General features: G+C 44.5%; 1 protein-coding gene across 2 annotated transcripts in view; it reads right to left on the bottom strand.

The window, feature by feature from the left end:
* Positions 1-15,425, bottom strand: part of gab2 (GRB2 associated binding protein 2) — a 232,045-nt gene that overhangs the window by 76,088 nt on the left and 140,532 nt on the right. For both annotated transcript variants that reach the window (XM_033022553.1, XM_033022554.1), the window contains exon 2: positions 14,728-15,028. In XM_033022553.1, coding sequence (XP_032878444.1) covers positions 14,728-15,028 — 301 coding nt within the window. The remainder of the gene's footprint in view (positions 1-14,727; positions 15,029-15,425) is intronic.

Raw genomic sequence — 15,425 nt, 5'->3', positions numbered from 1 at the left:
TCGTGGCAAAGGGTTATTTTCCATATTCTGAAAAAGCCAGGTGGACATGACCTATGAAACTTTCCTGTTGACCCAACTAATTATCTAAAAAATGTCTTAATATATACTCTCCTGCCAGGATCAGTTTTATTTACATGTTTCATCTCACAGTTCTGCTTTGGGTAATTCTTTCATTATTCTTTACCTTGGATGCAAGATATGGTTTGATTTCCCTACAGGATCCTAGAATGAAATATTCTTCACAAGTGGCACCACTCAAGTGCAGCCAGCAACACTGCAGCCTCACAGCTCTGATGACCTGGGTTTAATCCTGACATCTGGCCTTGTTTAGAGGACGTTTCACCAGCATCTCTGGAGAACGTGGATAGGTGCCGCTTTGGGTCGGGACCCTTCTTCAGACTGAATGTAGGCGGGTGGGGGGAGGGGTGGGGGAAGCAAGCTGGAAGGGGGGAGGAGAGGGACAGGACAAAGCCTGGTTGGTAATACATTGATAGAAGTGTGGGGTGTTTTGATAAGCAGATGGCGGACAAAGGCCAGAGATGAAATTCTGTAACACTACATGTATTCTGGATGGTTCCTGCATAAACATTTATATGAACTATTCAGGCTTACTTAAGCTTAGTTTCGTACAACAAAATGCACAATTCAAAATATGCAAGCAAAAAACACGTATGACAAGTAAGTGGAATGATTCTATCCATGTTGGACCCTTGAAGACTGAAAAATGTGAATTTATTATGGGGAATAAGGAAATGGCAGATGAGTTGAACAGGTACTTTGGATCTGTCTTCACTAAGGAGGACACAAACAATCTTCCTGATATGGCCAGAGGATCTGGGGTGACGGAGGAATTGAAGGAAATCCACATTAGGCAGGAAATGGTGTTGGGTAGAATGATGGGACTGAAGGCCGATAAATCCTCAGGGCCTGATGGTCTGCATCCCAGTGTACTTAACGAAGCGGCTCTAGAAATCGTGGATGCATTGGTGATTTTTTTCTAATGTTCTATAGATTCAGATCAGGATCCTGTGGATTGGAGGGTAGCTAATGTTATCCCACTTTTTAAGAAAGGAGGGGGAGAGAAAACATGGAATTATAGACCAGTTAGCCTGGCATCGGTGGTGGGGAAGATGCTGGAGTCAATCATAAAAGATGAAATAGCGGCACATTTAGGTAGCAGTAACAGGATCAGTCCGAGTCAGCATGGTTTTACGAAGGGGAAATCATGCTTGACTAATCTTATTTTTGAGTATGGAACTAGGAAAATGGACAAGGGAGAGCCAGTGGATATAGTGTACCTGGACTTTCAGAAAGCATTTGATAAGGTCCCACATAGGAGATTAGTGGGCAAAATTAGGGCACATGGTATTGGGAGTAGAGTGCTGACATAGAAACATAGAAAATAGGTGCAGGAGTAGGCCATTCGGCCTTTCGAGCCTGCGCCATTCAATATGATCATGGCTGATCATCCAACTCAGTATCCTGTACCTGCCTTCTCTCCATACCACCTGATCCCTTTAGCCACAAGGGCCACATCTAACTCCCTCTTAAATATAGCCAATCTGACATGGTTAGAAAATTGGTTGGCAGACAGGAAACAAAGATTAGGGATTAATGAGTCCCTTTCAGAATGGCAGGCAGTGGCTAGTGGGGTACCGCAAGGCTCAGTGCTGGGACCGCAGCTATTTACAATATACATCAATAATTTAGATGAAGGGATTCAAAGTAACATTAGCACATTTGCAGATGACACAAAGCTGGGTGGCAGTGTGAACTGTGAGGAGGATGCTATGATAATGCAGGGTGACTTGGACAGTTGGGTGAGTGGACAGATGCATGGCAGGTGCAGTTTAATGTGGATAAATGTGAGGTTATCCACTTTGGTAGCAAAAACAGGAAGGTAGGTTATTATCTAATGGTGTCAAGTTGGGAAAAGGGGAAGTACAATGGGATCTGGAGATCCTTGTTCATCAGTCAATGAAAGTAAGCATGCAGGTGCATCAGGCAGTGAAGAAAGTGAATGGTATGTTGGCCTTCATAACAAGAAGAGTTGAGTATAGGAGCAAAGAGGTCCTTCTGCAGTTGTATAGGGCCGTAGTGAGACCACACCTGGAGTATTGTGTGCATTTTCAGTGCTATTGAGGGAGTGTAGCGTAGGTTTACAAGGTTAATTCCCGGGATGGCGGGGCTGTCATATGCTGAGAGAATGGAGAATGGATCGCCTGGGCTTGTATACTCTGGAATTTAGAAGGATGAGAGGATATCTTATTGAAGAGGAGAATGGAGCACCCAGGGAAAACCCATGCGGTCATGGAGAACGTGCAAACCGTACAGGCAGCACCCAGAGTCAGGGTTGAACCCGGGTCTCTGGCATTGTAAGGCAGCAACTCTGCAGCACTGTGCCAGCGCATATTATATATCATTTAGTCGGGAGCCTTATTTTTCCCTTTACTGAAGGTATTCCTCCATAATAAGATACAACATATTTAATGGGAAAGGGCATTTGACAGAATGTTTTTAATGAAAGGGAATAAATTGGGAAGATACGGATAAGGCACGAGTGGAGCGTTTACAATTACATTAATGACAAGTACTATTAAAAGGCCATTTATAATCAACTGCTTTCTACTGCTGGGCCTAACATGTAGAGCAGACTTATTTAATGAACTTAGAAGTTTTGGTTCTGTGCGAAGGAAGTGCTTTGCTAATGAAGCATTCATTTGATTGATTAAATTGGCCAGCCAAATAACGGTCAGTACCTTTATCCCAGGATGGAAATGTCCAACACCATGGGGGGGGGGGGGGGGGGGGGGGGGAGTTTAATGGAGATGTGTGGGGCAAGTTTTTTTTCTTTAAGAGAGTGGCGGGAGATGGAAACATTGCCAGGCATGGTGGCAGATATGATAGTAGTGTTTAAGAGGTGTTTAGATATGCACATGGAAGTGCAGGGAATAGAAGGATATGGATCATGAACAGGCAGATGAAATCAGTTCATCTTTGCATCAGGTTTGGCACAAGCACTGTGGGTTGAAGGGCCTGTTCCTGTGCTGTACGGTTCTATGTTTTATGTTCAAAAGCAGATCCTTAAACCCCTGTCTCACGGTGCGAGTCCACCCACGAGTGAGCCCGAGTTAAAAACAAATCAAACTCGTGGTAATACCGTAGTAGCCCGTGTGTTTACCGTAGTGACTCACGAGTAACTCGTGGGTTTGGCCTGAGTGTCAGAAGTGAAATGTTGAAGATTAGTCAGATCTAAATGGGAAATGAATGAATGGATGAATGGATACAGGGGTCTGAAATTAATTTGGATACTTTCGATAGGAGAGAGCCGCCGATGAAGCTGAAGGTACAGAGCGAAGATGGGGGCTAAAGCATTGATGGGAAGGGTTAACACCGGGCGGGACGTGTGAAAAGTGACCATACTGAGGGAATTCCCATGTATATGAAGCAGAGAGAAACGTGAGTTCTACATAGATTATGTTTGAGCCAGCGAGGAAACATTTCTTCAGATAATGATTTTACCATGTGAGGTGACATTATAAACCATGGGAGATAGACACAAAATGCTGGAGTAACTCAGCGGGGCAGACAGCATCTCTGGAGAAAAGGAATTGGTTACGTTTCGGGTCGAGACCCTTCTTCTGACTAGTTTTATGCTTTGCTGTTGCCGTATCTCTGGAGAGAAGTAATGTGTCACGACTCGAAACGTCACCCATTCCTTCTCTCCAGAGATGCTGCTTGTCCCACTGAGTTACTCCAGCATTCTGTGTCCATCTTCGCTGGCGAGGAACCGTGCCTGCCCTTTGCAAGTTTTCGCTCTCGAACACAGTTAGCAGCGGATTATTAGGAGAAGAAACTCGCGTTCATGCCGCACGACGTGTTTGACCACCAACCCCTGCAACTCAAGGAGCTTGTGCTGAGCGGTAACCAGCTGCGGAGCTTCAACTGGGGCAGGCTTTACCTGCTAGGCTGGTTGGAGCTGCTGGACCTCGGTAGCAACTTGTAGCGCATGCTGTCCTTCGGCACCCAGACCCAGCGTCTTCAACCTCACCCGCAACCAGATCTCCAAACTGACCAAGGACTTCCTGCAGGACGTTACCTCCCTGCAGTACCTGGATCTCAGCTACAACAACCTGAAGACCATCCAGGCCTCCAGTTTCCCAGACAGCGCCATCAAACACCTTCGGGAGCTGCGGCTAAGCGGCAACCACTTTCTCTGCACCTGCGACACCAGGTGGTTCATGTGGTGGATCAATCAGACCACGGTCTACATCCCTAGCCTGGTCACCGATGTCACCTGCAAGCCCACCGCGGCCACGGTGTTGTCATGGTGGACCTGCACTCCTGCAAGTTGGGCTACCTGGGCATTGGCCTCTACATTTTCTCCGCCTTGATCACCTTCTTGCTCCTCTATTTGATACTTAAAACAGGCCTTCATTCACGGTGGTGCAGCTGCCTGACAGCGAATGCAGTGTCGGAGACCCGGGTTCGATCCCGACTATGGGTGCTGTCTGTACTGAGTTTGTAAGTTCTCCCTGTGACCTGCGTGGGTTTTCTCCGAGATCCCCCCACACTCCAAAGACGTACTGGTTTGTAGGTTAATTGGCTTGGTGAATGTAAAAATGTCCATAGTGGGTGTAGGATGGTGTTAGTGTGCGGGGATCGTTGGTCGGCGCGGAGGACCTGTATCTCTAAACTAAACTAACAGGGGAGAACACTGGACCTTTTACAAGGGCAGAGTCCCTCTGGTCCTCACCTTTCACCCCACCAGCCGGCAAATACAACACATAATCCTCCGCCATTTCCGCCACCTCCAACGTGACCCCACCACTCGCCACATCTTCCCATCTCCCCCCATGTCTGCCTTCCGCAAAGACCGCTCCCTCCGCAACTCCCTCGTCAATTCTTCCCTTCCCTCCCGCACCACCCCCTCCCCGGGCACTTTCCGTTGCAACCGCAAGAAATGCAACACCTGTCCCTTCACCTCCCCCCTCGACTCCATTCAAGGTCCCAAGCAGTCGTTCCAGGTGCGACAAAGGTTCACATGTATCTCCTCCAACCTCATCTACTGCATCCGCTGCTCTAGATGTCAGCTGATTTACATCGGTGAGACCAAGCGTAGGTTGGGCGACCGTTTCGCCGAACACCTCCGCTCAGTCCGCAATAACCTACCTGACCTCCCGGTGGCTCAGCACTTCAACTCCCCCTCCCATTCCCAATCCGACCTCTCTGTCCTGGGTCTCCTCCATTGCCAGAGTGAGCAACAGCGGAAATTGGAGGAACAGCACCTCATATTCCGTCTGGGGTCCTTGCGTCCTTATGGCATCAACATTGAATTCTCCCAATTTGGCTAGCCCGTGCTGTCTCCTCCCCTTCCTTCACCCTCTAGCTGTCTCCTCCCACCCTCCCATCCGCCCGCCCTCGGGCTCCTCCTCCTCCTCCCTTTTTCCTTCTTTCTTTCCCCACCCCCCATCAGTCTGAAGAAGGGTTTCGGCCCGAAACGTCGCCTATTTCCTTCGCTCCATAGATGCTGCTGCACCCGCTGAGTTTCCCCAGCAATTTTGTGTACCACTGGACCTTCTTGGTCAGTTTATTATTTTACACTTATATACATTACACAGATCACGGAGTGTGAAATAAAGCTGGCAAGCCGAGGTCATGCAAGAAACGGAGGAAAACTCCGTTCTGGCAGAACATCTATCCTGTGTTAAGAAACCTAACTTTCAGGGGATTTAAATCTTGTTCAACTTCTACCTGAATTTAATCGATTTACAAAAGCTTTGAAGTTCTCCCTGCCGTCCGTTTCTTAAACACCTTTACGTTTTGCGCTTTTTTTGACAGCCAAGTACTTAAAATGCCATTTATTGCATTGTAGCAATGATAGGCAACGATTTGATAAAAGCGGTTAATTACATGACAAGAGAAGCATGCAGCTACATAAGAGACACGGAGAAGCTGATCATCGGGGCAGTTCTGTCCATGATCATGGGAGGCTTTTTATAGTAAAAAAAACTGCATGACATTTTACCATGTGATGATTTTTCCACACGTCGGTAGTCGTTGTTGGCTCAAGAGTAACTCGTGAGAGGAACTTGGTAACTCGGGAGGGGAACTTGGTACATCACAGAAATGAGAAGTAAACGGCAAACTTAGACATACACGTGGGAACTCGTTTAAGCTCGTGAACATAAACTTGGAATCTTGTCGACAACCACGAGTTTGATTTTTTCTTTCACTCGGGATCACTCGTGGGTGGACTCGCACCGTGAGACAAGGGCTTAAATCTCTACGTTTATTGTAGATCCTGATTACAGATGATCAAGCCAATGTATTAGTAATCTCATCTCTCAAGCAGAATTCTGTTGGATTTAAGTCCTACTTCAGGAGCAGAGCACGTCACCCATTTTAAGGATAATGCCTTTTCCAATACCGATACTTCAACCCAGATTATTGCATCAGATTAAACAATCATTGTTGCACAGCAAACCTTCCTTGTGCAAATAACCTGCGTACAAACATTATGTAAAATGATTTTTCTGACTCCCAAAAATTCACTAAATGGGTACAAATATATTCAACAATTAGTAATCTAACATGCAATCTTCAACTTAATTTCAAAATCTTTCATGTAAAATCAATTTGAACTTGGCAGCTGATTCACTAGATCTAGTCAGTGTGTATCGTTCTAATGTGAATAAAACAAGTAATCTCAGGAAGTCGGTCAATAACGTGAAATAATTTTATACAGCCAACATGCTTGGAAAAGGTTTTTCTCCCAGATTTTAACTTGCATTCCATGGAATGAATTTTGGAGGCAAGAATCACACACTGAATCTGTAATAGCCAGCTAGCACTGCCAACCAGCAATCGGTTTCCAGATATCTATCTTGTAAGGCTACACATTCCTACAATTTCAGCAAAGGGTCATTCATTTCAAAGAAAACATGCAATCATAATTTTAAAAATAAAATAAAGCAAACTTTGGAACCCCATTGTCATGCCATTTGACTGTTCTACTATAAACACATAGGGCCTTCACCCTAAAACTGTTCTTTAAGGAGTCAGGGAAATTGGGGAGAAATTGAGATGAGATTTGAATGCATCTTTTCAATCAGATCCAATCTACAGGAATTTAGCATATCAAAGCTCTCTTTCTTTGATTTACTTTAGAGAGAATTTCTTTTAAGAAACGCAAATAACGTGGAAAAATCCTTGCCCAAGGGAAATTGGAATTCTTTTATGCTTGTATCACTGCTGTTGAAAAATAATTTCCTCCAGATTCCTTTTATTATATGAAAACATAATAGATTTTTATAGTTAAGACCAAATATGCACGATCTAAATAAATGTCTTAAGATGAATATTAATTAAACATTGTGAGAAGATCAGAAGCAGGATAACTTTTATGTCCATCAACTAAATCAAATGAAATCTTGACCTGCAGTTACCTTTTGTCAAAATATTTCATAATTCTCTAATTTAAATTGCCCAAAAGTCCCTTTCTTCTGCTCATGCTGTTGATTAGTTTTCTACACTCTTTATCATTTAGTTACTTTACTTGGCTCTTGCCTGACCTCTGGGAATCTTCCCCCTTCACAAAACTGTATAGGTCCTCTCCCAGAGATCCTGCTACTTTGATCGAAAGTAAGGAAATTACATAAATTCCTGAATCGGCTACAAGCCCAACCTTCCTCTTCTGACCCCATGTTAACTCTTCAGCAGGAGGCGCTGTCCACGAGGCCCCACCTCTTCATCGCTACTCCATAGCGCCCAATGCCTGTCCTCAAGCAGTTGAGGGTTGTACACTGCTTTCGGGGCAGGTCCTGGCCAGGGACGTCCATGGGGTCATTGATGTACTAGTGTAGCCTAGAATGTTCCGCTGACTTCCACTGGTCTCTCCATCTAGTCTTGACCCAGGCGGCCTTAGAAGCATCAGCCGGTGTTGTGCAGAGCAGCTCTTGGGCTTGCGTGTCAAAGGGTTGCCGTGACTTAAGGCGCACATGTCGTGGTGTCTCTGTGATGATCTGATGGAGGAGGTGGGATTCATTGGTCTGTGCCTTTTCGAGAGAGGGCCAGCGTGGCTGCTTCTCGTCTGATGTTGGCTGGGGCGATGCCAGCGAGGACGGGCAGTTGGTTTACTGGGGTGGCTCGTAGGCATCCGGAGACAGTCCGCAGGGCGCTGTTGAGGGCAGCATCCAGCTTCTTGGCATGAGGGCTACGGAAACAGACCGGGGCGTAGTACTCGGCGGCTGAGAACACCAGGGCCACTGTGGACGTGCACAGTGTCTTCACCGTGGCTCCCCATGTGGTGCCGGCTAGGCGGCGTATCAGTGCGGCACGGGCGCTTGTCTTTGCTTTGGCACCTTCCAGGTATTTTTTGAATGACAAAGTTCTGTCGAGCTTCACACCGAGGTACGTGGGGACGGGCTGGGACCGTAACCGGGCATTATCCACCATGACGTTCATCTCGCGGGTCGCTTCCCTGTTGTTGAGGTGGAACATTGAAGATGTTGTCTTACCCATGCTGAGCTTGAGGCGCCAGTTCCTCAGGTATGAAGACAGGATGTTCATGTCTTCAGAGAGGCCCTCTTCTGCTGCTTCCCAGGATGGCGTACTGAGTAGGATGGCCAGGTCATCAGCATAGCCCTACTTCTTTGACTGGGTTGCAGGCAGGTCATGGATGTAGATGTTGAACAGCATTGGTGCCAGCACTGAGCCCTGTGGGACGCCGTTCTTAAGTTTCCTCACCCTGCTGCATTGCCCGTTGCTGGTGTGTAGCCTGAAGCTGCAGTTGCTCAGAATCTCCATGAGGAAGCTCACCATGTGCTTGTCTGGGATGGTTTCCAGAAGCTTCATGTGTAGTCCACGCAGCCAGACAGTATCATATGCAGCTGTGAGGTCCAAGAAGACAGTGCCAGCCTTCTCCCTGCCTGGAAGCTGTCCTCTATGCCTTGGCACAGGAGGGTGACCTGGTCCGCCGTTGACCTTCGGAAGCCAGCCTGTTCTTTAGGCAGCTGGGGGTCGATCACTGGATTGAGACGTGTGTGGAGGAGACGTTCCAGGAGCTTGTATGGAACACACAGCAGTGAGATGGGTCGGTATCCCTTGGGGTCATCGCTAGTCTTGTTTGGCTTCGGCAGAGCGATCACCTTGGCACGGCGCCAGATCTTTGGCTGCTTCAGGCAGCGGAAACACATGGAGGAGAAGGAGCACAGCCAGTCATTTGCCTTCTTGCCTTGGTGTGTTATGTATTCCGGGTGGATGCCGTCGGTGCCTGGTGCCTTACCGGTTTTCAGCCGTCAGATGGCCTGCTCGATTCCTTGTGTTGTGAAATCGTGGGATAGGTTGGAGTCGTAACTTGGGGCCCTGTGCAGCTCGTGGACTCTCGCCGATGTTGTTCTGGTCAAGTCCTTGTCTGCGTTGGGGAAGCGGCCGTTGCTCAGCAGTAGCGATGCGATGGAATTTGCAGTGATGGGACACTGTGCTTGGGTTGTCCATCTGCCCATCAGCTTATTCATGGTCTGCCATGCCTGACGGCTGGAGTGTGTGAAATCAATTGATTCCACTGTCTCCATCCATCTTTGCCTGCGTTTCTCATTTAGTTTGCAGATTAGGTCGTTCACTGCTTTGTCTTCCTGAGCTTCAGCCTGGACTGAACTGAAGTCGCTCCAACTATTTCAGCCCCTGAAATCCCTGGAAACAACATCACGGAAGACCTACTGCTGCCACACAAATATCGAAGATCATTAAAGGACACTAATCTCACGCCAAATACATCACTCAAGCACCCTGATGCAATGATGGAAACGCCGCGTGAGCATTAGTTTGATTAAAGGAGGATCCTGACCCAAAACGTCACCCATCCTTTTTCTTCAGAGACGCTGCCTGACCCACTGAGTTACTCCAGCACTTTGTGTCTATCGTTAGTTTGACTAATGTTCAATATGGAGAAGAGCTGGATGATCTTGGAGGGGGTAAGAAACCGCGTTATAGAACAATAAGTGTTCTATGCCGTTAATATGCGACGAGGAATCCACAAGAATAGATGTTTTAATGTAATTAACTTCCATTTTCTAAATTAATAATCAACATCCAATTAAATTTAAACAAAAATTATTTTGCGTATTATTAACTAAGCCTCAAACTCCCTTGCTAGGACTTGAGAGCCAGAGCTACGGAGAGAGGTTGGGCATTCTGGTCTTTATTCCATGGCGTGTAGGAGGTTGAGGAGCGATCTTATAGAGATGTATAAATCTATAACAACATTTAAAAGACACTTGGACAGGACATGGATAGGAAAGGTTTAGAGGGATATGGGTCAAATGCAGGTAATTGGGACTAGCTTAGATGGGACATCATAGTTGGCACGGACGAGTTGGGCTGAAGGGCCTCTTTCTGTGCTTTATGACTCTCTGACTCCAAGAAGCCCACTTTTTAAAAATATCTTGAAGTCTTGCTCCAAAACATCTTACATGAGTGATATTAGTTTTAACCCTTTGTTTTTCTACAACCTTTCTGATTGCCACATGTTCTGCTTGCTACAATAGCCTTGTGTGGATATAAAGGTCCTCCACCGATTTTCTGGCAACCGGTGATCCGGCACCTCCTTTAATCCAGACAGAATTGGGAGAGCACACTTGAAATGCCCCCCAGAAGTCTCCCCCGTAAATGTGGCACCAAAGCCAAGTGAAATGGCCGATCTTTACCTCATTGGGACTTCCGCGGCTGATCGGCGGGTTGAATTTGCCCCCCCCCCCCTGCGGCCAGGGCTCTGGAACTCCGGCCCAGTTGGAGCCAGCAGATCCGTTTACATAGCCCACCTCTGAGGCTGATTTTATGGGCCAGTATCTCGGATTGTTCGGCATGTCCCTCAGCAAGGCCACTAGCATAATCAATGTCGAGTCACACCCGGCCACTCCCTTTTCTCCCCTCTCCCATCAGGCAAGAGGTACAGACGTGTGAAAATGCATACATCCAGATTCAGAGACAGTTTCTTCCCAGCTGTTATCAGGTAAATCATCCTACCACAACTAGAGTTGTTATGTCTAACAAGGGCAGGACCTACACAGTGAATGGTAGGCCTCTGGGGAGTGTTGTAGAGCAGAGGGATCTAAGAGTGCAGGTGCATGGTTCCTTGAATGTCGGATCGCAGGTAGATAAGGTGGTCAAAAAGTATTTTGGCACATTGGCCTTCATCAGTCAGAGTATTGAGTATAGAAGTTGGGAAGTCATGTTGCAGTTGTGTAAGACGTTGGTGAGACCGCATTTAGAATATTGTGTTCAGTTCTGGGCATCATGCTATAGGAAAGATATTGTCAAGCTTGAAAGGATTCAGAAATGATTTAAGAGGATATTGCCAGGACTAGAGGGTGTGAGCTATAGGGAGAGATTGAGTAGGCTGGGTCTCTATTCTATTGGGTGCAGGAGGATGAAGGGTGATCTTATAGAGGTGTATAAAATCATGAGAGGAATAGATCGGGTAGATGCACAGAGTCTCTTGCCCAGAGTAGGGGAATCGAGGACAAGAGGACATAGGTTCAAGGTGAAGGGGAAAAGATTTAATAGGAATCTGAGGGGGTAACTTTTTCACACAAAGGGTGGTGGGTGTATGGAACAAGCTGCCAGATGAGGTAGTTGAGGCTGGGACTATCCCAACGTTTAAGAAACAGTTAGACAGGTACATGGATAGGGCAGGTTTGGAGGGATATGGACCAAGCTCAGGCAGGTGGGACTAATGTGGCTGGGACATGTTGGTCGGTGTGGGCTGAAGGGCCTGTTTCCACACTGTATCACTCTATGACTCTAGAGAGTAGTTCTGAGATACTATCTACTTCATTGAAGACTACTTCGGGTTATCATTAATTGGACATTACTGGACTTTACCTTGCACTAACTGTTATTGTTAACTGCCTGATAACTAAATGCCTGACAATTAAGTGTATTATTATTATTATTATTATTATTATTATTATTCACTTTATCATGTGGGCAACTCGATTGTAATCATGTATAGTCTTTTTGCCTACTGGTTAGCACGCAACAAAAGCTTTTCCCTTGTAGCTCGGTACACGTGACAATAAACTAAACTAAACTAATTTTCTAACTGGGAGGAAGAGAGTTGGCTTCAGGGGAACCAAATAAACAGGGCTACAGCAGCAGAAATGATAAACAATGGACTATGTTCTAAATCTTGATCTACACTAGTCCAGACTTGCCAAGATTTTTAACAGTATCTAATTAAGAAAACCAATTAAGGTATAATTTAACCCCTCTACTGCATGAATTTCTATTTACGTTCCCAGATTGTTCCCAAAAATGTGTTTCTGCCTTTTGTTAATAATATTTAAGAAAGTTAAAAAATAAAAGTCTAATTCAAAACATTTAACATTTCTCAACAAAATGTAATAGTGTGCTCTCTGCTTTCTTCATGTTGAATGCAGGATAGATTTAAGCAGCGAGATCTAAGAATTAACTGAATGGATATACATTTCTTGAATAGAACTTGAGTATTCAATGCTCTCCTCTCCTTCTTATCTCCACCCACCACAGAGTTCATCCAGAGTGCAGTTGGCCAGATCCAAACTTGCTGAGAGTGCCAGTTATCATTTCCATCAGGTTTTCTAACATGTGGATACAAGGAATTTCAGATGCAGGCTTACAAAAAAAGGACAGAAAGTGCTGGAGTAACTCAGCGGGTCAAGCGGCATCTTTAGAGAACAGGGACAGGTTTCGGGTCGGAATGCTTCTTCAGACCTCTAACACACAATAGTTTTCTAACACACAATGGTTTCATGTTCAATAATGCTTCCAATTTAAAATACTCAAACTTGTAATTACATTTTTTCATGGCCTTGTCACTCTCACTCTTTACAGCCCTTTTCAGCTGTAAACTCTACTGAGCTCTGCGTTCCATCTAGTTTGGCTTCAGGTGTAATCCAAATTTTATTTAATGTATTGTTGCCGGTCACTGTAACTTGAACTACTAAGCTTTAAAATTATCTCGCGAGTACTTTCAACCTCCTTGAGGGTATTTCTTAGTGTCTCATTGACCAAGGTTTCAGTCATCCGTCCTAGTACCTCCTCATTAGAGGTTGTCGGGAGAAGAAACTCACCCTCAGTTGGTAGATTAAATGCTCAGTAGAGCAGCAGAAATCCATTATAGCTCCACCGAGGAAATTCCATTCCATTTAAGTAAAAGGAGCTGGATTTTGGAATGAAAATTCAACGTACAGGCACTGCTGCATTGGAAGGAACCAAGGATACATTTTTATCCCATTATGTATTGTTATCTAATGTCAAATTTGATTGATAACGTTGCTGTGAAGCATCTTGAGATGTTTTCAAATGTAAGGGATAGCATAAAAGAGGTGATGTTTTTCATGTGTGTGAAATTTATAAAGATGTGGAAAAAAATATGAATATTTTCAGATCAATTTTTTCAGTTTAAAATTATTTAGTTGCTATTTTGTGATGTAGTGCCCTTAAGCCAGCAATTGAAAACATGTATTACTGGGGTAGCAAGCATGCTGACTTCAGCTACAACTGGCAGTTATTAGTCATTGCGATGATAATATATACAGCAGCTTATGGTAATGTTAGCAAGAGAGAATGACCTGCAGAGGAATCATAGGAAAGCAATTATTTTGGTGCTGAGCTATGCACTGCAGCAAACCAACAATGGAAATGTATTTTAAGGTGGAAAAATGTCGAGTTGTACTGTTTCTCTATTTCCTCTTACAGGGCCTCCAGCATCTGGTAAGAAGCAGCCATACATGAAGTTCAAAAGAGAAAACAGGTGATATTTGTGCTCAAAGGATTTCAGAATTGGAAATCCAGTTGTTTACATTAACTGTGTTCAATTTAGAGTCTCAGACTCCTAGCCAACACTAGTTTGGAATTTCTGGGGAAAAGCCACAAAGATGTGGAGTACAAAGCTGGATGCATGCCCACACAACAGAAGGTGGACAAACCATGCATCAATTCAAAGTGTGACCCAATTCCTTTGTTATGAACTGACAACTGAAATGCTGCTAACTTACCTATTGTTTTTTCAGATGTCAAATTCTAAGACATATTCTTGAGATTTCATCCCAAAATCCTGTCATTCCTTCAGAAACCAAGATGGCAGAGTATTTTTTTTAACATTTACAGCTTTACCTTTAGATTTCAGTAAACACAATTCTTCTATAACTTTAGCTAAATTCTATTTGTGCATTTTAAATGAAATAGTATTTCTTTCAGAGCAGAAATTGAATTGTATAATAATTATTTCCTAGAAACACATGAAGAATAATTTATTTCTAAAGCAAATAATTTTGCAATTCTTCATAGCCAAGTTATTTATACCAAGAAAAAAATAATGTTAAACACAATGTCGAAACAAGGAATTGCAGATGCTGTTTTATACAAAAGGACATAAAGTGCTGGAGTAACTCAGCAGGTCAAGCAGCATCTCTGGAGAACATGGAGCAGCATCTTTGGAGAACATAGTTATGTGACGTTTTGAGTCGGAACCCTTCTTCAATCTGAACCCAAAACGTCACCTATCCATGTTCTTCAGAGATGCTGATTGACCCACTGTGCTACTCCACCACTTTGAACTTTTAGATCAATCTTGACTGAACAGAAAGAAAGCAGAATTTGAATTTGTGTCCTAACGTTAAACACAAGCCATGTTATATTGTGAGCGAGTTTCACCTCCAGAGAAATTAATGTACGTTTTGTTACCTGTGTTCTCATCAGATTGATTGAAGCCACAGATCTGGCAAATGGCTCGGACCCACTTGTTCATATCTTCCTCCGTCTCTGCCACCAGATAAAAAGTACGATCAATTGTTTTGATGTCAAACACAAAGCTATCTTGAAACTCTTTCTTTTTGAATGTTAGTCCTGCGTCGACTTGCTCACAGAAATGAAGGTCTATCACACGGATTGGCTTTTTGGAATGGTCATTTTTGTAGTACTCCAGGACATCAGGATCGCCACTCATCCGTCCACTGCGTAGAATGAACCAACGCTTCTTCCACGTCTAAGAAATGAAAGAGACAGGAAGAGTTAAGAATCAATACAACCTAGTGCTGGTCAATAAGGTTTCTAATCTTCTTCTTCTTCAATCTAGATACAGCTTTAAACATTCTGAACTACTTTCCATTGTTTTTTATAGAATAAACCGTGTAGCCAGTTTTACAAATATGTTGAAACCTGCTTAAATGATGCCCGAACATAAGATGGAGTAAAGAGATATATTTTTTTATATACAAGGGGACTGGAAATTGAAAGAGCCTGTCTTGCCTGAATGGTTCTCTGTACCTTCAGATGTCAAGCTAGAAAGTGGACACAAAGTGCTGGAATAGCTCAGCAGCATCTCTGGAGAAAAAGAATGGGTGACGTTTCGGGTCAGGACCCTTCTTCAGATATGAGTCTTC

This window comes from Amblyraja radiata, chromosome 6 (assembly GCF_010909765.2).
Source record: "Amblyraja radiata isolate CabotCenter1 chromosome 6, sAmbRad1.1.pri, whole genome shotgun sequence".
Classification (NCBI taxonomy): domain Eukaryota; kingdom Metazoa; phylum Chordata; class Chondrichthyes; order Rajiformes; family Rajidae; genus Amblyraja; species Amblyraja radiata.
This window is presented reverse-complemented; position numbering and strand designations above follow the sequence as displayed.